Source organism: Malaclemys terrapin, chromosome 11 (genome assembly GCF_027887155.1).
Source record: "Malaclemys terrapin pileata isolate rMalTer1 chromosome 11, rMalTer1.hap1, whole genome shotgun sequence".
NCBI classification, from domain to species: domain Eukaryota; kingdom Metazoa; phylum Chordata; order Testudines; family Emydidae; genus Malaclemys; species Malaclemys terrapin.
Window position 1 is genome coordinate 45,451,505 of NC_071515.1, and position 26,237 is coordinate 45,477,741.

The following is a 26,237-nucleotide window of genomic DNA, read 5'->3' on the forward strand; positions in this document are numbered from 1 at the left end:
TTAAAAGCTGCATCTCCTGTCTCTGCTGTTTTTTTTCCAGCTATGATGGCTAACACTGCCATTATTGCCTCAGAGAGGCTCATATTTCTGTTAAGTGCAGTATTTGCCATTCCTTTCCTAGCCAAACCTGACAGATGCGAGAACTCCAGCTTAGGAAATGCCTTATGGAGTGTGCAATGAGACCCCACTGAGAGCTGGGACAGGACACTCCTCTGTACATCATCCAGAGATGTTGAGATGTGCGCCTCCTAGCATCATGACCTCCTAGCACCAGGAGTGGGATGGAGCAGAACTAAAGACCTTTCACTGGGGTCTTTTTATGAGAACAGGAGACAGGATCTCCTAAACATAAAAGCAGATGTCCCTCAATATGCTTATCTGTGTCTTTTCCCAAAGCCTTATGACACCAATGAGGAGAAGAGGCTTCATTCCCTCAACCTGAGATGTGCATTAGCATTTTACCTGCAAAGAACAAAGCCAATCAGAAAGTAACCTAGATTGTTCATTGCTACAGAGGAATGAGTGAGTGGACAAGCCACATCCTCTCAGAGAATATCTAAGCGGATCTCTTGCTGTATACCACTTTATCAGTTGGCATATTTCCCTCACCTGCAGATAGTGAGATCTTATTTTTATAGAGCGATAGCAGTTTCAATAGCTTTGGTTAAGAGTACCCTTTCTTGACATTTGCCAAGCAGCAACATGGAGTTCTATCCATATGTTCATGAGACACTACACCTTAGTTCAAGCCTCCACAGATGATGCATCCTTTGGGGCAGTAATCTTTCAATCCTCTATACTGCCTCCCTCCTCAGAGCCTCTCCTCTTGAGTAGTGCTTATCAGTCGCCCACAGTGAAATACACATAGGGACCAGCACTTGAAGAAGAAAGTGAAGTTACTTACCTTATAGTAACTGGAGTTCTTCTAGATGTGTGGTCCCTATGTGTATTCCACTACCAGCTCTCCTTCCCCTCTGCTCTGGATCATAATTGGATTCATGAGAGAAAAGGAACTGGAGAGGCGGTTGCTCTGCACTGCTGTTTATACCCTAGTTACAGAGCATGAGGAGAGCAAGGGCACTGGCACAGACCAACAGACATTGCGTGCAAGATTCTTCTGGTCTCAGGTGCATGGAGCACATGTGTACCCACAGTGGAATATAGATAGGGACCACATCTTGAAGAACTCCAATTACCATAATTTAAGAAATTTCCCTTTATACTAGATTTACATGGGTGGAAATAAGAGCAGAATTTGTTCCTTTATTTCCAACAACAGTAAGAGGTATGTGGTTTATAGATGCTCTCCTATTGGCCTCGTTTCCATGCATATTAATCATACTTCACAAAATCGAGCTGCCTGCTAGGCTGATTTGCATGCCTAGAAGGCCCTATCTATCCTCAGTATCACATCCCATTATATTAACTTCTTAAAGCTGGATATAGAATCATAGTAATGTAGGGTTGGGAAGGGACCTTAAGAGGTTATCTAATTTATCTCCTTGTGTTGTGGTAGGACTGTGTATGCCTAGACCATTCCTGACAGATGTTCATCTAACGTGTTCTTTAAAATCTCCAACAATGTAGATTCCGCAGCCTACCTTGGTAACCTATCCCAGTACTTAGCTAGTGAGAGAGTTTTTGCTAATATCTAGCCTAAATCTCCCTTGCTGTGGATTTAAGTCTGTTACTTCTTGTCTTCTCCTTGATAGACATGGAGAGCAATTGATTACTGTCCTCTTTGTAACTGACATCTAGTTGGGGTATGCCATGTAAGATTAAGCCATCTTGTCCTCAGGGCAACCTGAGAACCTTGTGCTGTTTCATGTGAATCGCTAAGTGGCTCTTTTCCTAATGTGTCAATAATCGCTATCTTGTTAGGATGCCCTTTAATAGCAGCCAACATTGTCACACACAAAGTGTTATATGCATACTGAAACAAACTTTGCACCATATTTTTCCCTATTGATATTCACTCAGCCTCTTTTTAAACAACATTTATCAAATAAAAAAATTACACATGTATAGTACTGTGACAAACTTATTTGAAGTTGGCATTAAATCCTATTTTTTGAACAAATGTCAGCCTATTTTAAGACACAATTGTTGTTCAGTGGTAGCTTGATAAATGAAAGGCATCTTACTCCATGGGTATTGACAAGGTCAAGAATTCTGCTGTCAATGGGTTCTTGAATTATGGAGGGATCATCAGTAAAAGGGAGATTTGTGAGCCTGTTTATTCCAGTTCTGCTCCTTCATATTCTACTTTATGAAGTGGACTGCTTAATTGAAGCACAAACAAAACTCCTTTGAAGATGACCCCCAGGTCTGGCTCAAGTGTAGATTCTGCTACCATAAAATGAATGTGATTGCTGAATTTTATTATGCTGTCAAACAGACAAGTGACAGTGATCAAAATTGCTACAGGAATGGGCATCTGTGACCAGGGATGAAACCTATTTCTTTATCATTGGGATCCTGAAAGTAATCACTCTGAGATGTAGAGCTACAAGGTTACTTCAGTATCAGGCTAATAGCTGTTACAATGGCAGGCAAAATTATGGCAACTATCTTTTGAGATGATGAACTAGTGATAAGAAAACTGAACAGTTTTTTTAAAAAATACATACAAGACTGCCCTAGCAACATACTGTATAAACCAAGGGTTCTCAAATTGGGGGTCACAAAGTTATTACAGAGGGGGTCACGAGCCTCCACCCCAAACCCCGCTTTGCTCCAGCATTTATAATGGCGTTAAATATATAAAAAAGTGTTTTAATTTATAGGAGGGGGGGGGTGTCACACTCAGAGGCTTTCTATGTGAAAGGGGCCACTAGTAAAAAAGTTTGAGAGCCACTGATATAAACTAAAAAGTTCCCCTCAGGTGCCCTATACCTTTGTGTATTTTGATGTTTTCATATTGTGTGCACACTGGCAAAGAGAGCTAAATCCTTATTTTTGTTAGAATAATTGTTAAAATATTGTTACAGTTACGTCTTTACACCATATTACAACATATTTAGGAACATTCCCCATCAGAGTTTTCTGAAATGGGCTTTTTTAAAAGCGTGAGAGATTCCAGGTTATTCTCTTCATAACATTTGTGACAACGAATTTTGTTTACTGTCACTGTTGTGATACATTTTTGAATATCCAACACTTTACGAGATATAATTCCCCTCACTTACCGCTCCACCATTTTCTGATTATTTTTCCCCTTGGGAATAGTTTAAAAGTATTGCTCAGAGAAACTATTAGAAACTTAACTAGTTGTTTGAATTTTGGTTAATAGTGAATGAGGATTGTGTGTTCTCAGGTATAAATTTTGGAGTACAATAATCAGACTTTTCTTTCTGTTTCTCGGAATACTCTTGTTCTTTTGATTTCCCCCCCCCGCACCCCTTAGGGTCAGTTGAGACTAGGAATCGTGAGAACAGGTTCTCTGCAGCTGAGTGGCACATCATCTGTTAACTCCTCTTTGAGAAGGACTAAGCGCAAAGCGCCCTCCCCACCCTCTAGAATACCACAAGACCAAAGTGACAACAGTAAAAGAACTGGTAATCTTTTTACTTTTTAACTAGGCAGAAATGGACCTAGGCTAAATATTAATGTTAAAGAAATGTCACCCTATTAGTTGAACTTTTAAGTAAAACCATACCTACATGTCAAACACCTTTATTTAAGAATATGTTTAGGTAAAAGGACAGATGAAAACAGTACAATGTTAGAGGAAAATGTCATGTATCAAACTTCAGTTCTATGTCAAGATCTGTAATATTGTAACAATTGAAATGCACAGAGGGCTGTGGGGGGGGGGGGTGGAACATGGAATTGACAGTACTGTAGGTGTGGTTGCAACAAGCTTTGATCACTGAGACGAAAGTACTTCATTCCTTAGAAACACACTAATCTGTAAAGTCAAAGTTAGAAATTTTGTTTCAGGTTTATATCGGTATAAAGGATTGCATTTAAAAAGAAAGCTGTCTGTTAACATTTTCTTTACTTTTTCAGCATCAGAGTCTGCAGAATCAACCCCTGTAGAAAGTATTGTGGAAGAAAGAGACACAGAAGTACTGTTTCCAACAGGTAGTTCTTCCCAGATATTATTAAAACATAGTCAAGAACAGTTATAATAAAAGCACGGTAATAAAGAGAAATAGTAAAAAGGTCATGCTGCAGATATTTCAGGCCCATTATTGTATTTGTCTTAAACTATCATTTAAATTTGAGATTTTCCCTGGATACTTTTTTTTTCCCCCCTCGCCAATTCTGTACGTATTTATGACTTTCTAAAGTACAAAAGCTTTACTTTTGCATGATATAGTAACAAACACCTGATGTTTGTATTGGTTATTATGTGTTACATTTTAAAAAGATATCTAGTGGGTATTCTAGAATATTTAGACATTCATGAAATAGTTTTAAAAAAGAACACCACCTGTGTTGTGTGAGTCTGGGTCAGAAGTTGAGTCATGTCCATACATCGCTTCCCTCCCCACCCAACATAACCAAGTATCATTCTTGTTTTTATGACTATAACTACCGTGTTGCCTATGTTTTTGTATCAGTGCATTCTGGGAAAAGTGCTATCTCAATATTTCAGCAGGGGATAAAATGTCTTAAGGACACACACATGGAGTGGCATTAGCAGTATATGAGGCTCTGCACTTTGAGATTTCCTACTGTACAAATAACTAGAAGCAGGCAGATGAGCTAAAGTGATTACATGGGCCTGGTTAGGGAGTCCCTTTAGACTGGAAAACATAAGTGTGCCACACCAGTTATACAGAGACCTATGTGTTATCTTAGGCCTCTGGCAAGGGGGAAACTCAGTTACCAACCAAGAAAAACCCATAATGTATTTGGATACAAACAATATTTAAAGCCAGCTGTGTCACTAACCAGTTACCAACTTGGATAAAAGTTGTGATGTGAGTAGTTCTGTGCATGAATGAAAAAGCTGTAATTGATTGAATCACAAGTCCTCACTAGATTCTGTCCCTGTTTAGTTTGTGATCTAAGATCACACCCTGAGGAAATATGGTTGCAGACATGTACATGGGGTCACATACCATTATACTGTGCCTACATTATAAAGAGTAATAAGAAGAGCAATAAAATTCTTAGCGAAAAACTTATTCAGGCAAATAAGATGTCTTGCAAATCATGGACCAGATCGTTTGGACACTGCCTCTAACTTTTAACTCAAATTGTGTGAGCAAATAATTGCAGGTGAATTTTAGGGAACTCGGACTTCTGAATAAATGATGTGTACACTAGGTACTAAAAAGTCTTGGTGGCCTAAGTTGTACCTAAGAGTTTTTTGGCATCTGAAAAATCATGGGTGCAGAAAAGGGGGCTGTCTTAAGGACATGCTGAAAATTTAACTTGAGGCTAAGTGTATTTAAACAAGTATAAACTGTAGTTGTTCTAAAAAGAGAAATACAATTGGAATATTACTGGAGGCTCAACTTCACAAAATAATTTGCTAAAGTTCCTTCAAAAATAACTAATTTGCTTTGAAATTTGTTTAGCTACATTTTTGTTTGCTGTCATTCTAATTTTATTTTGTTTAATCTTCAGATTACATCAAGCTAATTAATCTTCTTATTCCTAAACTGCTTTTTAGGCAATAAAGTTGATATAACCAGAGCCACAGTGCCATCATGTGCCTCTCATTGCTTAGATGCAGCCAGTCATGAACAAAACACTCTCCAGCAAGTGACCGATGAAACTAACCTTTCTGGTAACACTGGCTGTCCTGATGCAACTGAAATGCCTTCTAAATGTAGGTTGTAATGTCTTTCTGTAGAATATTTTGGATAGATAATTTACAGTAGACCAATATTATAACGCATGTGGTGAAGTTTTCACTACTTCTAGAGCCACTGTAGGGAACAAAAATCAGCTGTAATTATGCCATATCATAAACTTTTCTTTTCAGATAACATGTATAAATATTTAATTTTCTCCCTGTTAAATTTGTATCCAGCTACAGATGAGACAATTCAGTTCTAAAATGAAGAATGAAGTCAGAGGTCTCTCTGACTTATTTCTTTAACTGTAATATGCTTCTATCTTAGGAGGTTTGATCTATGTTAGATTTTCTTCATTTCCCATCACTGTAGTATCTGAGTGATGCACGGATGAATTAGATCTGTCAACTTTATGGAATAGTCTGTTCTTCGTTCTTCTTAGGTTCTAGGAAGCTCTGCTTGTGATATATGTACTTTCGTAAAATATAAATATCTTTCAAGTTATAATGAAAAAACTTTAAAAAAAATAAAGCAAGGGCTTGCAGCATGCTAGCCTAATCTCTTCCAACAGCTCATTCCACAGCTGAGCCTTGATGAACAAGAATGCTTTCACTCTAGCTCCCGCGCATTCATCCTGGGTTTTATTAGCCATGCTGCCCTAGAGGAATGCAGCAGTTTACACAGGTCATGGATAGATGGGTCTTGTCCACTGGTGCCACACGGTCTTGAATTGGCAGTAGAAGCAGATTGTGAGCTAATAGAGGATGTAGGGCAAAGCATTGATGTGTTCAAGATTGCATGTTCCACTGATAAGGCTACTGTATTCTGCACAAGTTGGAGCCCTCTGCATTGTTTCCAGCTTCAATCCCAGATACAGCAAATTACAGTATCTGTACTGTACTCCACCATACTGGAGGTGATGAATGCATGAGTTACCATGGCCAAAACATTATAAATAAGGATGGGACAAAATGTTATAGGAAAGTGAAGGTGGAAGAAGGTATTTGTTGATATTGTCACTTCCTAGAAATCTAGAGTTTAATTTATGAGGGTCCCAAATCTTTGCATCACTTAGATAAATGGGAAAGCAAACATCTTTCATGGGAGTGGAAGGTAGCCTTCTAATTCTTCTGAGTGTTTCCCACTGGTCAGTAATACCTTGTGGTTGACTGTCAAAAGCTGTAGAGAGGTATACGAGTGGGCCTGATCCAAAGCCCACTGAAGGCAATGGGAAAACTCTAATTGACTTCAGTGGGCTTAGGAACAGGCCCAGTATAAGCACTGAGATAAGGACTGTGCCTGCTGAGAGGGAAGGTTATCCATTGGGTCTTCTATGCCCTGTTTTGTTTTTAAGCCCCATTACAATCCACTCAGATGTTGGGAGAAGTTGCATGATGGAGTTTTTTGTCAATACTTTCTAAGTGGATGCCACTGTACTACAGAGGCAGCTCTGCTACAGTTCCATGGCCTGTGGTTCTACAGGACCCCATGAGGGAAGTCCACCTACTCGCCCTGGTGTGTGTGTGTGTGTGTGTGTGTCAGGGGGGTGGGGACTGTAGGATTTGCCTGTAACAGAACATAGATTTCATGTATTCCTATCTTAGTCTTTATCTGAAAATTATGTAGCACATTTTGGTAACTACATAAATTAATAATAATACAGTTTTAGTGTAAATTTTGAGAACAGTTTTAACAATTCCAGAAACTCAGTAGTTCCATCCATTTGGTGTAATGTATCTGAAACACTGATATTTTGAACATTAGCCTTTTTTTCAATTAGGGTTTTGACTTAATGTTGTATTCTGCATTGTATCATATAAAATGGCTGCTGCTTAAATTTATTTGCTCCTTCAATAAAGTAGCAGTGTATAATAGGTTTACCATACAATACCAGTCACAATGTAATGATCATTTGAAAGAATCTATTTTTGTTCCTGAAAGTAATAGAATGTGTTTGTGCTTTTGTTAGCTATTAATTAAAGTGGTACCACACTGTATAGTTTAAAACATGCTAACATTTCCATTATAAACTACTATTTTCAGAAGTTTATTGTTTTCTATAAAAAGCCCACTTTGGGCTGAAAAATGCTTTAAAGGATTACACCTACTAGAAGAGACATGTAAAAGAAAAATAATTAGAATGATTTTTGCATTGTAAAACTACAAAAAGATGTATCTTCCTCTTCATAATGGTTTTAGTTTCCATTCTGAACATTTTTCTAGCCTAACATACATACACCTGAATTCAGATATAACACGGTAAAGCAGTGCTCTGGGGAGCGGGACTGCGCAGTAAGGCAGATCAAAGCAAGTTCGATATAACGCGGTTTCACCTATAATGCGGTAAGATTTTTTTGGCTCCCGGGGTAGAGGTGTAGTTCCATTAGAGTCTCATGGTTTAGGAAAGAAGAGTAAAATATCTATACGCATATTAATTAACAATTATTGTATATTTCCTACAATTTTTTTTAAATTAAAATTCACGAGTAGCAATCTTATTGACAAAACACACAGTAAAGTCTCCAAGGAACCTGGGGTCCATTAGGTCAGGAGCCAACACACTGAAAAGAGTGATAGACTATAATGGGTGAATGATGAGAGTATGCAACTCTCTATCTCTGACACTTTGGAGCATAATAGCTTACAAAGAGATGTTAGACTATTATTGTATACCATTTAAATGGTACTCTTGTTGACCCATTTGATTGGAATGTCTCTAAAGGAGATTTACATTGTAAGATCATTGATCTTTCAACTAAAACCTCTTCAGGTACCTTTTAGCCCAATAGGCTGTTAATAGCTTGAAAGGAACATTGTTTAAACATCATAGCCTAATGTTTGCTCTGGTGAATAACATATATACCCGCACAGATACATTTTAAATATCTTGTTGGTTTTCTGAGGCTCTTAAAAAGTATATTTTTATGTCTAGTGTACGTACGTACGTACACACACACACACGCGTACATGTACACATACATGTCCCAAGAGTAACACAAGTATAAATTGTAACATACCATTGCTAGCACGGGCAGCGGAGTGGAGAGCTGTGCTGAGTACAAACTGGTTTGAAACCAGTGGATATGTACTCAGCATGCTTCTGCTGCCCATGCTACTGTGCCTGTACTGCTATTTATACTCTCACTAGCTCTCATCAAGCTACTGCAAGTATGTGTACAGCAGAGGAATCACACCACTAGCTCATAGTGTAGACATAAGGTGTATATCGCATATACACAATGCATAAACAGTTTCATTAAAAAGAAGAGAGGTGGCTTCAATCTTAGATCAAAATTAAATCTAGAAACCAGGCATTTGGAACAAAGTCAGAAAACACTTTCTTGGAGGCTGGCCCAAAACTGTGGAACAAATTCCCACTAGAAATGAGGCCCATCACAAACCTCACCAGCTTTTTTGCTCCATGTGCAAGGAAAACTTCTTTCACCTTGTTTAACATAAACACGTACCAATGGTTTTTTGTTTTGTTTTTTTAAAAGCCACCAACAAAAGAGATTGCTCACCAAAACAAAATGCTACACTTCATACATCATTCTCTCTTTGGAGAGAGGAGAATCCACCTGTGACAGAAGTTAAACAATGTGACTAACAAGCTACTGGAAAGCCCTTTGGTATTACCGAGATGAAGACAGTATAAAATCCTATAGAATAGAATAGCAGAATGTGCTTGTCTGGCCTTCATGATTAGTTTTTAACCACAAGTTGAGTTAATGCTGCAGTGACCATTTTATGTGATTAAGTGAAACCTTTAACACTACTTAAAACTTTGCTGCTTCCAATTTTGAGTTTATCCTTACAGGCTATGATTTAAACTGCTGTTCTGGATCTGAACTTTTCTCAGTCTTTACACAAATCTGTAATAATACTAGGTAACATGCTATCCAGCCTGTGTTGTTGTTAGTCTGCTAGTTGAGGAAGGGCAATTTGCGATTTCTGCCTGATCTTTAAGAAAGGCATGTGCCAGGATCCTTGTGATTCACTTTTTCCACCACTAGTTACTTCCCCCTTAGCTCCCAGCTGCTATTTTGTCACCATTCTTATAGCCTTCATTTATTTAGAGATTGTCTATACTTGTAAGTTTTCCAAAATAACTATTCTGGAATAGTTATTTTTGGAATGAATAAGTGTAAGTGTGTGTGTATATGCACGTGGGGGTAGGGGTGGGAGAGTTATACCAAAAATAACTCTTCTGGAATAATTATTCCACAATTGTTTTCCTAAATTTCCAAGGTATAGCCTAAGATCTTTTGAATAACAAACAGTACAAGCAGCAACACAACCAGTAGGCTAATTGTAAAGTCTATTTACTAATGGTTTTTAAAATACTAATTGACATCTAATTGTAGAAAGGTTTGTGATAGGAAGTCAATGGGCTGTAGGGCATTTAGCACCTCTGGAAATTTAGATGGCTAATCTTGAATTTAGGAGTAGAACTGGGTGAAACTTTTTTCTTCCTTCTGAAATATCCAGATTCAGGTCAGCCAAATTGTGTCATGAATTGTTTCAGCAAAAAAGAAATTTTGGAAATGTCAGGTTAAATTCACATGGTGGCAGTGCCGGATGCTCCCCTCACACCCAGCTGGTTAGGATACTCACTTTGGAGCAGGGAATTGAACTCAGGTCTCCCACATTTTAGGTGAGAGCCCTAAGCCCAACGATATTTGGGAGTGGGTCCCTCAGTCTCTCCAGTTGAAACTGTTCCACTAGGTATGAAATACCTAAATATTTATTGGGTCAGCAAGGGACAGTGAGAATAACTCTGTAGCCTGGTGGTTAGGGCACTAGACTGTTGGGTGTAAGGGGTGCGCCACCATTGTTTTGCGAACCTAGGCCTGAATTTTCAAATTTCAATTTCCTTTATTAAAGTGCCCAAAATCAAAATGAAGGTTTTTGCTTGCCCCAAAACAAAGCAATTCTGACTTTTCAGTTTGCTGCCAAAAAAATAAAAAAATAAAATAATCACTTTGGGGTAGATCGGAAACAATTTCTGCCTTCCCCCATTTTTAATAACTGCCAGCAAATGGAAAATAAGTTATTTGCATAGCCTTATTTAGGAGCCTAACGTTAGGCACCCCAGCCTTGGAAATTTTATTATGTCTTATATGGTATTTTATATGGTATTTGGTCAAAATTGATAGTTACACATTTTTGTTGAGTTACATTTTAATTGAAGTACTGTTACATTTTAAAATGCATTTCATGTAACATTACATATTTGTTGAATTCTGTTTGTAGCATATGCAACCACCCTATATGCTAAATATCAGAGTACTCTTTTAGCTAAATTTTGATAAATTCAAGGTATTACAGCTAAGTTTTGATAACTCTTTGGTGGGTACCATGCCAATCAGTGGCAAATCACCCACTGATCTGATTGGGTCTATGTTTGGGTCTTGTATCTGTTCTTAAATCGACTGGCATGCTACTTTTGATCTAAAAAGCTGTATATTTTTAAAGCTGAATTTGAGAATAACAAATTGATTTATCAGAAAAAAAATAGAGATTTGATTAACATAGAATTGATATTTTTCTAGTACCATGTTTATTGCTAAGTACTACAGATTTTAAAAAAAATTAATTCAATACTCATTTTAAACAAATTAAAGTTGTCTGTAGCATTCACAGATATAAAGAAATATGGCTAATGGAATAGGAAGGAACTATATCGTAAATCCTGTAGAAATTTAAACTTTGAGTCAGACTTTAATGTTTTGTGTGATTTCTTCAGAAAATTTTCTTCAGTTTGCTATTTTAATTATAAGTGTTTAGACTTGCTTTGTCCCTTAATATTTACACTGTGGGTGATTGTTCTGTGAGTGCAGCTGGAATTTGCTCTGAATATAGCCTGGATGAGATCAATGAAAAGGAAGAGAAGACTATACAGTACAAAGAGGAAAGTGAAAGTGCAGATACCTCTCTTATGACACAAGAGATTTCTGCCTCCTTTATTTCTACTGATGTACCACTAGATACTGAAAAAAATGATTCTGCTTCATCATCTTCAATTCCTGGCAGTGGTTCTGTAGATAACTTTCAAAGTTCCAAGGAAGAAAAACAAGAAAATATGCGCACAGATGGCAAGTAAGTACTCTTCATAAGAAAGAACAGAATAGAGATTTATAAGAAAGTGGCATGAGATTAATATTTCTAAACTCTCATTTCCTTTCTTTTCTAATATAACAAGTTCATTACACAATAGTTAAATGTGATTAAAAACATAACTACATAAACATTCCAGGCTAATCTGTTTAGGCCCACTTTTCCTCACTTAGTAAATAAAAGGTAGCTATGTTCAGGTTTCACATAGTAATAGAAATTACAAATAGATTAAAATGTTCTTTCATTGTTAATTATTATTTAAGCAACAGTCACTTTCATTGAACAAAGTATGAAAACTAGAAATCTGGTCAGTTAGCTGTCACAACACAAAGGACTGCTACAATATTATGCTGACAATTTTGGGTAGATCAGGAAGAATAGCCTTCCCTGGATAAATGCTCTCCACTTTTATGGTCATAATTCTCTTTGGTTTTTTTATTCATTGTTGTGTTTTCTTGTCTTTTACACACAGGTTTTATCCATCTATCCTCAGAGAACACTGATAATTCTCTCTTCTTTTACTTAGGAAAGATGTAAATATCTCAGTTTTCTTTAGCATTATTTCCCTTTCTGATACCTCTGCAGTGTCTGACTTTGCTCTTCAGCATGTATAATAAACTGCCTGACTTAGCAGGCTTCTATCATAAAGTAGTGCCTGCTGGAAATGAAAGCTGATTGGCCAGAGAAGTTCCATAATATTCATTTAATCTACTATTCCTCTGTTCCCAGAGGGAAGTAAGTTGGCCATTCTGCCCAATTTAAATTGGAAAAAGGTGCTTTTTTTAACACTGTACTGGAGTGAACATCTGTGAGAACTTGTAGCATGCAGTCACCTCCAAAATACTGTGAGGGGTTTTGATGAGACATGTTTTTCCCATCCCACTAAACTTTTCAAGATTTCAAAAATTTTCCTTTTCTACATCAAGTTGAACCCAAGACCTGTTTCAGTTTTTTGTGGGGGAAAAAAAACACAGAGACTCAACCCAGAAGAGCCAGTAGCCTGGCAGTTACTGAGCTGGGATATGAGAGAGGTTTTAATTCCTAGTCTGAAACCTGGGTCTCCCACATCCCAGGTGAGTGGTCTAACAACCAGGCTCTTGGGTATTTTGGAATGGGTCTCTTTCTGACGAGAAATTCCATCCTGCACCTGAAAATCCTGTCCCGATGGAAGTTTAATTGAAATTGATATTTTTCCATGAAAAATTTTGGTTCTGACAAAGCAGCATTTTCCAATGGAAAAACTTTTGCTGAAAAATTCCTGACCAATTCTAGTTTTGATTTCGATCTCCACATTCCTTTTAGTCAGTCTGGGGTCAAGAGGGCCTTGCAGAAATCCCTACTCTGTCAGTATACTATATAATTTGCTTGTTAGCTAACAAAATATCATGTTTCCTCATTGCCACTACTTTTGGTAAGAGGAAAAAAAACTTGTGTTCTACGTGGACAAACATTGTGCCTGATTCTCAGCTGTACCAAAGCTCTGCTTAGTGTAGCTGAGGAAAGGTGGCTTTAGGACTTCTTGAACTCTCCAATTTCCAGGACTATTGAGGGCCAGTTTGGTCTATTGTGTATTTAGAGCAGCCCCAGGTCTGCTCTTAGTTCTGTCAGCCTGTGGGCCTTATGTTTTGAGCATAAAAGAATGTATATCATGCTTGGTTAATATGCTGTGCTCCTATTTCTCTAAAAAAAGAAGAACAGGAGTACTTGTGGCACCTTAGAGACTAACAAATTTATTAGAGCATAAGCTTTCGTGGACTACAGCCCACTTCTTCGGATGCATCCGAAGAAGTGGGCTGTAGTCCACGAAAGCTTATGCTCTAATAAATTTGTTAGTCTCTAAGGTGCCACAAGTACTCCTGTTCTTCTTTTTGCGGATACAGACTAACACGGCTGTTACTCTGAAACTTCCTATTTCTCTTTTGTTCTTGATATTGTTAGGATAGGTCTCAAAAGTGTAAGGAAAATGTTACCTGTCTTTTTTTAAGGAAAGAGTATGCACTGCACAAATTCAATCATCTGTGGTTTTATGATCGCAAGATATTTATGTATGGAGTTCTTTTTTTCCCCCTTTGAGGCAACATACTGTATATATAATGTAATGGACAACATCCAGAAAATTACCTGGGTGGTTATTTTTACCTCAACAAAAAAATTAACATTTTGAGCATGATCTTGTGGGATCCTGAGCACCTTTGAGTGGTTTCACTGGAAGTTGTGTGCTCATCAACTTGCAGAGGTTACTCGGGGCCTAATAAATTGGCGGAGGGAATTTTAAAAAAAAAATGCACGTAGAGTTGCACTAAAGAGAAACTGCATATGCACTGTGGTATGTAAAGTATCATAGCAGCATTTCCTCTAATTTTTTTTTAATAATCTCTGTTGAATTTTTCCAGTGTTTGGTAGAAAGATTTAATTAGTTTTCTCCATCTGTCTTTGGAGAACATTGCCAGTTCTCATACATCTTTTCTGTGTGTTTACTGAAATGAGTGATATTAGCATATATAATGTACTGTGCTGTCGTTTTGCAGAGGACCACACAGTAAGATAGACGATGAACAAATTACATTTGAAAATGACAAGAAGTTGGGAATATTGGATCCAAACAAAAATTATGGTGAGTTATTCTGACTAAATAAGAAAAATACTTGTAATGAAAGTTGAGAAGAATTTTGGTTTCCAAGTTAATAGAACCTTCATACTCAAAAGCATCTCAAACCACTTTATGAAGTACAGAAATTTAATACAAATAGAAGCTACTTATGCATTCAAATGCAGTAGTGTCTTGATACTTCAAAATTATTCCAAATATAGAAGAAATTGTTCCAGTCCTAGGTTATAGAATCTCATGACATCAATCTATGGCTCACATTGTGAAATCACTTTCAGAATAAGTAAGACACTGTGGTTTCTGTAATTAAAAAAAAAAACCCTTTATTTTACATTGCAAAAGCACACAGCTTGTAATTGAACTGCAGATGACTCAGGACATAGATGTCCCGGCACATTGCTTAATAGCACTCCCCAGCCAATTAAATTGCACTGACAGGCTCTGAAGGAAGTCCTGTTTAGAATAAATCTGCTGGATGGATGGTGTCTTCTATGCTAAACCTTCAGAGTGAGAGCTTTAAAGCAGACAGCTGCAGCGGAAGAATGATCTCTGTAAAAGAGAGAAATTATATTGGTCTGAATTATGTTGCTAATCTAGCAACAGGATTTTTTTTTTTCTTCAAAAAATTATGATATCAAATGGTATTGCAAGAGCAAAACATTCAAGAAAAAAATTCTCATCCACCGTCCCCCAATTAGCTATTTCTGGCTTTACTGGCATGGTGAAAAAATGTATTTCAAGGTTAATAGTGTCAAATGAAATGACAGGCACCTTGTTTGAAATATACAGGAATGAGAGCATCTAACGATAGTAAACTAAATTCCTTAAGTCATGTCAGTTGGATTATTATTAATTGTGGAAGTTGCTATTGCCAGGATGTTGAGATGTAAACCTGAATTTGAGCTTATTTTGTTTTTGAGGTGTTAATGCAAAGATTTAGTAATCCAGTACACTTGTAGTAAACTTTACTTTTAGATTATTGTTAACAAACAGAAGAGGATCCATCATTCATGTGTGTAGTATAAACAAAGTTGGCCATAGTGGCTTCATTGTGTATGTAAGATCTGAAGGACTGCAATACCTTTTTGACTTATCAGCCCATAATGGCTCCTTCAGAGACAATCAGGGCTTGCCTACACTTTTGCGTGAATAGCGTAGCTGAAGTCAATGTAATTAGATTGACTTACCTTGGTGTCTTTGCTGCGGTAAGTCGACAGCTGACGCCCTCCTGTCAACTCCATTTGTGCTCCTCATTCTGGTGGAGTACCGGAGTCGACGGGAGCGTGCTCAGTGGTCGATTTATTGTATCTATACTAGACACGGTAAATCAACCCCTGCTGGATTGATCGCTGCCCGCTGATCCGGTGGGTAGTGTAGACAAGCCCTCAGACTTCTGGTGTATGTTGCATTAGATGGATGAAATTAATGGTTTTGTGAACTTGATGAAGTAATTGCCAGTTATGCATCCGAGATTGCTGAAGTTCTATTGATTTTCTGAAACGGTTAAAGATTTTCTCACATCTGTGTGAACATAGAGGATCTCTTGTCAATCATGAATTCATTTTGTGAATCTGCTAAAGACAACATTGGAGTGTTCCTGCAAATATTCATTAATTACTTGATGATAAAGACGAGAAAATGAAACTACCAAAATGATGCTCAGTTAAACTGTGTTTTGTTTGTGTTGCAAGTTATTTGTAAATCGTGTCATGAATCTGACTGTAGAACTATGAACAAAATCTATTAAATTAAACTTTTATTGTTCCCATTGTAATCCATTGTTGCATTACATTGCTTAGAACAATGTAGAATATCCCAATAATGGTTTCTAATATGTTAATTTTTGAATTTGTCACAAATATCCTGCCTAAGAGGAAAATCAGGTTTAATTACAAAACTGCATTATGACATTTTTGTGGAAATATGTTGTTTTGTAGGGAAGCAAAAGCCCTTCCATAGTTCTAGAAATGGATAATTCATTCCCCTAGAAGCTATTACTTTCATGATTTCATGAACCCATTACTTTATCCTTGTAGTGTAACAAATACACACATTAAATTCTGGAAATATATAATCTTAAATTGTTACACTCCTTCAGATACATGCGTGAGTGTTTTTATTAATCCTATCTTTGTTTTTTCATATTTATAATTCAAATAATTTAAAACTAGTAAACTGCTATTTTTAATACACACATAAAATACATCCGGGAGAGACATTTTTTTTTAATCATTTGAACTTAGGATAATTAATTTTATAGTAATGTGTTTTAAAGTGAATTTTGGAAAGGCTCAGATGTGATTCATATTTCCAAAATTTAAGACAGGCCACTTTAATATAAACTCCTGGAAAAATAGATATACCATAATTGTGTTACTCAGATATTTTTAACTGCATTAGTGTAGAAATGCTAGAAACATCTGGCAAATCACATCTTTTTATGTGAATAAATATAGTAGGTACACAAACAGCAGAGACACGGGACCAGTAGTCCTTACCAGTTTGTAGACTGAACTATACCTTATATATAATGGAATGAAATTCAGACAACCTCCACGCCCCAAAACCTTAAGTGGTCCCTAAACAGGCTTGGTCATCTGGTCTATCCATGACACCAACAGCCTCAGTGGGTAGTAGTATTAAAGTATTTTTCATTTAATATTAAATTGGAAAAATTACCAGTACTAATCAAGCTAAAGTATCTTTCTAGTGTCTTGAAAGGGTGTAAAAAGGGAAAGCTTATTATTTCTAAGGAACCATTTCTAGTGGTTAAAGAAAACGGGGTTATTGGGTTTCATGGTTTAAACAAAAAAGTCAGGCAGTTTGATATTGATATTAGTTCAGAAATATTTTTTCTTTTAAAGATCATAGTGGCACAAGATTCCTTCCAGCAACCACAGGAGAAAAAGAAAATCAACATAAGATGGGAGAAATTAATACAGCAGATGTCAGATTAAAAAATAAGCTTGAAGTTGACAAACTATCAAACTGCCAAGAGTATAAAAATGACATCTCTACAAATCAGGATGATAATCCTCAAGTGAATCTAGGGATACAAGATCGGAAGCTAAATCAAACGAACATGGAGATAGTAAAAACTCAGGATATTGCAATTCAGACAACTCCATCTGATAATAGTTTTGGCAGGACTACAGTAAGTGAAATGATTGTCCTTCAAGACTGTGAGTCATCCACCTTCAAAGGAGTAGCCCACATGCAGAATTTGGATATAGACAGTCCACCTTTGCAGTTGATGAACAAGGCGCAAGAGTCTGTAGAAGTTTCAACAGAATTCAACCATCAGAGACAAGAAGCTGCGGATGACAAAACAATTCCCATAGAAAATCAAAGTAATATATATGATACTGACAGTGGTCTTACCCCATCAGAGAGAGCTCCAAAAAGTGCAATTAGTTCTCCTATTAAAGGTTACCCACTTTATAGACAAGACTTCAAACCTAAACCTAAACCCTCTAATGAAATTACAAGAGAATATATCCCCAAAATTGGAATGACTACTTATAAAATAGTGCCTCCAAAATCCTTGGAAATATTGAAAGGTTGTGAGTCAGATGCTGTGTCAGACATTAAGGATCAGGATGGAGTCACCTTGGAAATGTCCCCACAGTCAGAGAATTCAAAAGAATTTGGAGTGCAAACGGAAATTCTTTGGGTTTCAAAAAATACAAGTCAGTCAGAGTCTGGTTTAAAATATGAACCTGCTTTAGCAGTGAATGATCAGCTGCACAAAACTAACAAAATTACTGACAGTGTCTCAACTTCTGACCTTGGGGTTACTACTGAAAGCAAGCAAATAGAAACAGAGGCTTCCAAACCCAATATAGGCAATGGCATAACTCCATTGATGCTAAGCTCAGGTAACACAAATTCTTCACCTGAGACTCAAGAAAAATCAAGTGTTTTCAGTCCTTCAATAAAACCTAGTTCTTTTTACTTACAGATGCAAAGAAGGGCTTCAGGTCATTATGTAACATCTGCAATTGCCAGAAGTGTCAGTGTTGCTACTAGTCCTACTCAAAGAGAGGCTACGAATACAGAGAGAGAAAAAAAAGTGACATCATCAGATCAGTCTTTTTTTCCTTTACATAAAACACATAATTTCCCTGTTCAATTAAATGAAGATGAGGTTAATAATGAGAAAAAAATTGACACTTCCACTTCTATCAAAACTGCTAAACCTTTGAGTTTTCCCTCCTGTCAGCCAGCAACATTGAACTTAAGAACTCTGAGAACTTTTGCAGTTCCAAAACCATATTCCAGTTCTAGGCCATCCCCCTTTGCTCTTGCTGTTTCATCGGCAATCAAAAGATCACAGTCATTCAGTAAACCACATGCCATCAGTAGCCAGCCATCAAAAGAGAAATCTCCCGTTGAACTATCCTCAGTAACTTCCACAGGAGATGTGAAGAACCAGTTTTTACAGACCTTAACAGGAGATTCACAACACAATATGATAGATAAGGTAAGTTTTACAAAATTTAATATTTTTGGACATTAATCATTGTATCTTTCACAGAAGAGTGAGATTCACTCTGTCCCTTCTTTGAATAGTTCACAAATATTAGTAGGCTTTGGATTAATAACATATAAACATCTAGCGGTACATTCTGCTGTAACAGCATCATGTACAACATTTCAATGGAATATAAGAAAAAGAAGTAATGTCTTGTACGGTGTTTATAGAGGATACTTTTATTAAATGAAATTTTTCTGCAAAATTGAAAATGCTGAGAAATAATTCTGTCTTGCCATAATTAATAATGTCTCTTAAACTTATAAGCAAAGAAAAGATAATTGGATCTGGTTTATCTATGCATATCTATTTTTCTATTCAGAGTTGTTCATTTTGTTTTTAAAAAAGTACCATGTGTAAAACTGTTTTTACTTAGTTTATGAGTGATGTCCCAGAATAATCGATTGAGGGACATTGAAACAGGATATGTGTAGGGCTGCAGATTATCTTCTGGTATGACTAGCACAAGTGAACAGTATTATGTAACCTGACTGGCATCCAGGGGTTGAATTGGAAAAGTAGAGTTAGTGGAACTCTTCAAAAGTTTACCCTGTATAATATCTATTCATTTTAGATGCTACAGTGAGATGCTAATGTTAGTAGATTGTGCAGATATTCAAAGTAGGATCACGCATGCTTCCTGGGCTCAGCTCCCCCACAGAATCAAATGCCCTATTTGTGCACCTTGGACTTGGGTACTCTTGAGTGGCGGGGAAGGAGCAGTGGTCCTCTCCCAAGTCTACCCACTTATGGCCCCAAAATGAGCTGTCACTCAGAGTAAATTGTGTAGCTCATCATAGTATTTTTTAAACGTTTTAATGAGTAATGAAATATTTATCAACATTGACATTTAAAGTATCATAATTGGCCTGTAACACCTACTCAGATGAATGGGGAAGTTCATACATTTGTGCTATTGTTTCATATATTCTGCAAATTCAGGCAGATCTCACTGCATCAGTTGCATTCAGTTCACATTTTGAAGGTGTTTTGTTTTATTTTTTTCCCAACAGTAACAGCTATATTTGCATAAAGTAGAAGCTGAGATTTCAGAGAGCAAGTGGGCAGCTTGGGAGAGGCATCCATACTATGCAGTGGCCTAATTCTAGCCCTGCTGGCATCTGTATCTTTGTATGATTAAGTTGAGAGTATGAATTCAGATGCAACTGTGTGAATATTCCTGGAAATCTTATACCATTCATCTTGTGGTAAAGCAGTAACTGTCTATTTCCTAAGGGCTTTTGTAGTCCTAATAAGGAGTTGCAGGCATAGAAATAAATTTGTTTGATATTAATTAAACTACATGAGATGATTATGTGGAGAATTTTATAGACATCTTGGGGAGAATATTCCGCATTTTTAACAGTAAAAAAGTTCCTTAAATCCCTTCTGGCCTATAACTTGTTCAAAACCCAGGTGTAATTCCCAGATGCTATTTTATGGCACCCTCAGCTAGGTGCTATCACATCACATCACATCATAAATTACTTGCAAAGTGAATGTACAAAATTAAGGTTGTTCCCAGAAATCTTGCATGAAGCAAAATGCAGAATGAGGGTTCGGTGCTGTAATATTTGGCCAGACTGCTTCAGATATCCATTTATGACCTCACTCAAATGAAATGCTTTGATTTTTCCCTCTCCCCCCCCCCCCCCATAGAAAAATAACTGTACAAACAGTGAACAAAACAGCCAGGTGCAATCTTCAGCTGACCACCCAACTTCTGTTTTTGAGAGAGAAACTGCTTTAACGTTCCAGAGCTCTGACCCAGAACAGATCCACCAGAGTCTGCTGGCTGCTATCCGCTCTGGAGAAGCTGCTGCCAAATTAAAAAGGGTGAGTTTTCATCATCTCATCAGTAACAATGGACTTACAGTGCTTATTTCAAAATTACCAAATTAATGCCTAAAAGCAATCAGTCCTGGAACTAATCATGACAAGGGAGTCTCCTGAAAGTGTTTTTTTTTAGTTGTACCAAAGCAGATTTGTAAATGTACATGGAAGAAGCTTGTTTTTTCAAATAGGGAAAATATTATGTTTCTGAAATAAATTTTATATTAAAATTAATTATTAAGGCTCCACTTCAGCAAAACACATAAGCATGTGCTTATCTCTGTTTAGCAAAGCACTCAAACATATACATCTATTTAAATGCTTTTCTGAACAGGGATGGTTTTAAGAACAAGAGCTAAATCAGCTACAACCTTCTGCCAACAGTACACATGCAGAAGTTGCAAAGATTAATTTCCTATTGATTGTCGACACTATATACACACGTAATTCTTTTTATATTTTAAAACTTCTGTCTGCTTTTTGGTTTCATTAGCTAGAACGATCTCATTTTTCATACAATATTTGTAAGTGTTTTGTCGCCAGTAATTCCAGAGAGAATTAAGTATGCAGCTTACTGAAATAAGTGCTGATATTTTCCTGTTTCTAGAATGCAACACTACATAAGAAAAATGATTCCTTAAATGTAAACCACAATACTTAATCAAAAATAATAGTATGAGTAGTTGTAATTCATTCTATTTGTGAGCCGAGATATTATAGTGATATATACTTAGTAAATGCTTTTTAATAATTAAAAACAATGAAATAATATAAAAGAAATCACTGATGTAAAGGATAAAAACATGAATTAGCCTGCTCTATTATTTAATACTCAAATGACTGGAGATAAATGGGTTGCTTAAAGTACAGTTGTTTTTTCTAGTTACCATGAACAATCTGACACCTCAGAAGAACATTCATAAATTATTTTGCAGAATAAATATACTGTGTTTTTAATAAGTCAGATCATTCCATAGTTTCAACTTATTTCCCTCAGTTATATGATATTTGGAGATCTACCTTTTAAAACAGTATTGTTAATTAGAAACCTTAAAAAATACTCTGGCTTGGTTTGATAGACCTTCTCATTTGTATCTTTCTGTCCTCAACCCCAGTTTTTTGTCTTCCACCAGCGTGCTGAAGTATGACCTGTAACTGCAGAACCCTATCTCTTTTGAAGATCCAGAGCTTTGTTACCCACCTACCCAAGCCCTCCCAAAATCCCTATTCCTAAGCAATTATTTTATAGAAGTCTTTGATTCCTTAGAACCATATTCAGGAGAACACGGGTTCTGTGGGTGTCTATATTTTGGCACCCAAACAGCTTACATTACATGGAAAACCTCTCTCAACAGAAGTGTGGCAACGGAATTTGAGTTTCCCAAGCCTCCCACCTTCTCCACACAGATTGAATAGTCCTGCTTCCCCAGAATGGTCACAAGTGGAAAGTCAGCATGATCTGTCAGTCAGTCCAGTGTGCTGTCAGGGTGGTGCACAGTTAGAAGCTATATTGCAGTGAACTAGTTGTCAGCCAGTTACAAATCATTTAAGGACAGTGGATGAGATTAATCAAACGTTAAATCTTCTGGAGATTTGATGAAGTTGGATCTATCTGATGTAGAAGAAACATGCCTGATTTTTATGATGTAGCTTTCTGATTATTGTTACATATTTGCATTGTGAACAATATTGAAACTGAAAATACAATGTTTAAAAAAAGTGGATAAAATATTAAAATATCAAAAATATGTAAAACCTGTTTGTAGTACTTGCCATAATACCCGATAACTTATTTGGAAAAACAAGATTGATAAAGTGCTCTTCAGAATTCAAGAAACACATCAAGCATAGATGGAAAGCTGGAAAAAGGTTAGCAAGGAGTTCCATAACATTTTGATTTTATGTACTTTCCTTGGCCAACTTTGTACCAGTAGAGAAGTTTTGACACTCCCTGCCTGAGGAGTTGACAATCTAAAGGACAGAAAAATATCAGACAAGTCTTTCAGAGTAACTGAATTTGAAAGTTTTTCTAAAATAGTGAAATATTGAAACAGAACAGCATTTTTATGGATGTTGTAGAAGATGTGTGTTTTCAGGGAGAACTTGAAGAATTGAGTGAAGGAACCTAAACCATACCTAAAGCATTCTACAGCGTAGTGGCCCATGAGAATGTCATGAAGTCTGTTCAAATATAAGGACACTTGAAACTCTAAATGTGTAAAATGCTAACCACTGCACTGTTTTCTTCGTAACAAATAAAGGGAAGGTGACATATGATGGGGGGGCCTGGGGAGAGAAAGTGTGGCATCAACTTTATTTTTAGGCCTCTTGTGCTGATGAATTCAGGCAATGTTTTTATTAAAAGCTTAAAATTGAGGACAGGGCATATTGTAATCAATGGAGAAATAAAACACCTTTTGTAAGCAGGGTATAAGTATCCAGATAGTCAGTGATCCCGGTTGGGAAAAGCATTTTAAGTAAATTAACTCATAGCTTCCATTAACTGGTTCTGTGAGTGATGACTGGCTACTATTTGGTCCTACTAAATTGGGTAAAAGGTCTGTCAGGTGCTTGCCATCCCCCTTCCCTGATGCAGCTCTGTAAGGGAGGCATTCAAGAAACCAGACAAAAATGCTACCATGGCTAGCCAAGTCTTTTTTTCCCCCTTAATAACTTACCAGAGTGCAGAGCCAAGATCTGTGGCCTTTTGTGCCGTGGATCTTTTCTTTTGAATGGAGCCTTCAGTAATTACTAATCTAAATGGGTCAAATGAGGTTGTTTTTAAACAATTTTTTTCTCTTCAGAATATTTTCATTGTGCTAGTAAACTCTGTTGAAGATCTTTTCAGTGGTATCTAATCTTAGGGCCTGATTTTCAGGATCACAGAGCACCCACGGCTCCCACTGACTTCAGTTGGAGATGGTATATTCAGCGCTGTTGGAAAAAAGGGTCCTGAATGTCTTAAATTAACAGGTTTATCATCTAGTAAAGCTTTACCACTTAGTAAAAAATTCATTGCAGTGTCACGGAACACATTTAAATCAAGAATTATATCTGGAATCAGTTCTAATGTGTACTTGACTAAAAGAAAATGTGGATGTATTCAGTGAATACATTGCTTTTCACGTTTTTCTTTTGAGATGGCAGCAGAGCTCCAGACACATTTGATAATTGTATTAAGTGTGCAGTTTGTGAAGAGTTGTTTCACCCTTAATGCCTACCAAAGTGTACATGCTCTCGAAGTAGTAAATATCTGATTTTTAAAATTGCACAAAGGTAATTTATAACTTGATTGAACTTCAAAAAAACGATTGCTGCATTTGTAAGCTAGTACTGAATAAAATATTACAGGGAAAATTCATTAAAATTGGACAAATATTTCTATTTCAGCAATGTGATGATGTTTTTCTTTTCTCCTAGGTTGCTGCTCCATCAAATACTATATCTGTCAATGGAAGATCCAGGCTCAGTCACTCATTTCCCACAGAAGAAAAATATAATCATTAGACATTATACCAAATACTTTGCACTTTACTACCATTGCCTAGGCCAAATTAATACTAACTGCAAATTTTTGCAAATGTAAATGCAGGTATGTTAGTATACATTGTCAATTAAAATATAGGAATTTCATGCTGGATCTCTTAATTCCTGGGGAAGGTTTATTAGAATATGTAATTTATAGTAATTTTTTTGTAAAAGCTGAAAATGCTGCTTCAGAACTTTAAGATAAGGTGCAGATGAGGTTCATTTTTGTTTAAATGAAAATCAAATGTTGATTTCATTTTGTACTGTTAAGACTAAATGACATGTAGCAACATGCTGAAAAATACTGATGATTTAGAGGAGTCTGAGAATTTCAGATTTTTAAGTTTATAATTGTATAATACTAATGTTAAATTGTGAGTTTAAATATACATCTGCCACTTGTTGCCTCAATGATACTTTGTTAAATTAAATCTTAAAATTATATTCAATGAAGCTCACTTCAGAATTTCTTCAACTAAGAGTTGGAATCGATATTATTTGGCTTTTACTCGCCTTAACTTTTTTTCTAATAGCACTATGAACATCAAGACCAAAATGATCTGAAGTTTTTCATACTATTTTGATATTTTCTTAACACATACTATTTGGCTTTTCCCAGTCTGCTCTATAACAAGTAATTTTTGTGAATAGCTTTTTCTCATAATATTCTGATAAGCAATAAGTACCAGATACCTTTTTAAATATTGTCATTGACATGTAGAAACAATGATGGGGGGGGCGGGGGAATCCAGTTTTGATATTTAATGAAAGAGAAATAAAAGACTGTGCTCACATGAAGTATAACTAAAAAGATCCTAAAATGTTTTGAAATTATTCATACAAACATTATAGTCTTAAATCAGCACAATAATGGGAAAACAAAGCACATTAGACAAAAGTCTATATTTATAGAATAAGCATTTGCTACTGAAATAGAAAAGAGGTGAAGCTGGAACACTATATAAAAAGAAAATGCCTAATAATAGATGCAGTGTTTTTATCAGTTTGTCTTTCTTGTCAAGATGATAATTTTTTAGGGGAAAATGAGATTATAGTGATAATAAAAAAAAAAAACAACTGGATTGTAGATAACTCCTGCAAATATTGGGATATTTGCCATTTTCTAAAATATTTCATGTTGGGTTTTGGTTGAATAAAAGTAATTGTATTTAGTTTGTCTTTAACAATATATTTATTTTGTGTTATAGAAACCATTTGTAACATTCAGTGGTATTTTAATTGCACAAATTGCTTTATAATTGCTCATTTAAGAAAAGGTTTATTTTGAAGAATGGCATACTGCCAATGTTTTTTTTTTTGTGCAATAATCTGGGATCAGTGTACATTACTTTCACTAGTTGGGAGTGGTCACAAGTAAAACTATATTAAAGCTGTAACAATGATTAAAAAACTAAATGTCCTAGTAAACAATAATTCTTAAATACTAAAGCAATGAATATTTATTTGCACAATCTTGTTGTCTCATACATTCTGTTTTTACCCCTAAATCCACTGATAAAATGTATCCCTCTTTTTTTCCTCCCACTTAAGAACAGATCCCAAATTTTGAATGGGAAACAAATAATCAGTTGAGGTTTCAGCAGATCTTTCCAAATGGCTGCTTGAAAAAGAATGTTTTTCATAGATCACTGAGAAAAATGGTGTCCTCTATAACAGGGGAACAATCTTTCCTTTTTCATGCTTAGCTTTTCTAGATGTCACTGTGCTTTTAGGGATATATTTAGAAAATATAACCAGCCGTAGCTGGTTTCGTGAATAAAACTAGTTCTCCTAGTGACCCTCAGCTTTGCTGTACCATATTCTGATTTATAATATGCTGATTACACTATTAAAGGAGTCC

The 26,237-nt window shown here is 36.2% G+C and overlaps 1 protein-coding gene across 4 annotated transcripts in view; it reads left to right on the plus strand.

Moving 5' to 3' along the window:
* Positions 1-25,848, plus strand: part of COBLL1 (cordon-bleu WH2 repeat protein like 1) — a 135,968-nt gene extending 110,120 nt beyond the window's left edge. For all 4 annotated transcript variants that reach the window (XM_054043730.1, XM_054043731.1, XM_054043729.1 and 1 more), the window contains exons 8-15: positions 3,407-3,557; positions 4,012-4,086; positions 5,630-5,788; positions 11,597-11,855; positions 14,402-14,487; positions 17,346-18,964; positions 20,675-20,851; positions 24,269-25,848. In XM_054043730.1, coding sequence (XP_053899705.1) covers positions 3,407-3,557; positions 4,012-4,086; positions 5,630-5,788; positions 11,597-11,855; positions 14,402-14,487; positions 17,346-18,964; positions 20,675-20,851; positions 24,269-24,355 — 2,613 coding nt within the window. In that variant the 3' untranslated portion in view covers positions 24,356-25,848. The remainder of the gene's footprint in view (positions 1-3,406; positions 3,558-4,011; positions 4,087-5,629; positions 5,789-11,596; positions 11,856-14,401; positions 14,488-17,345; positions 18,965-20,674; positions 20,852-24,268) is intronic.
* Positions 25,849-26,237: the final 389 nt, after the last annotated feature.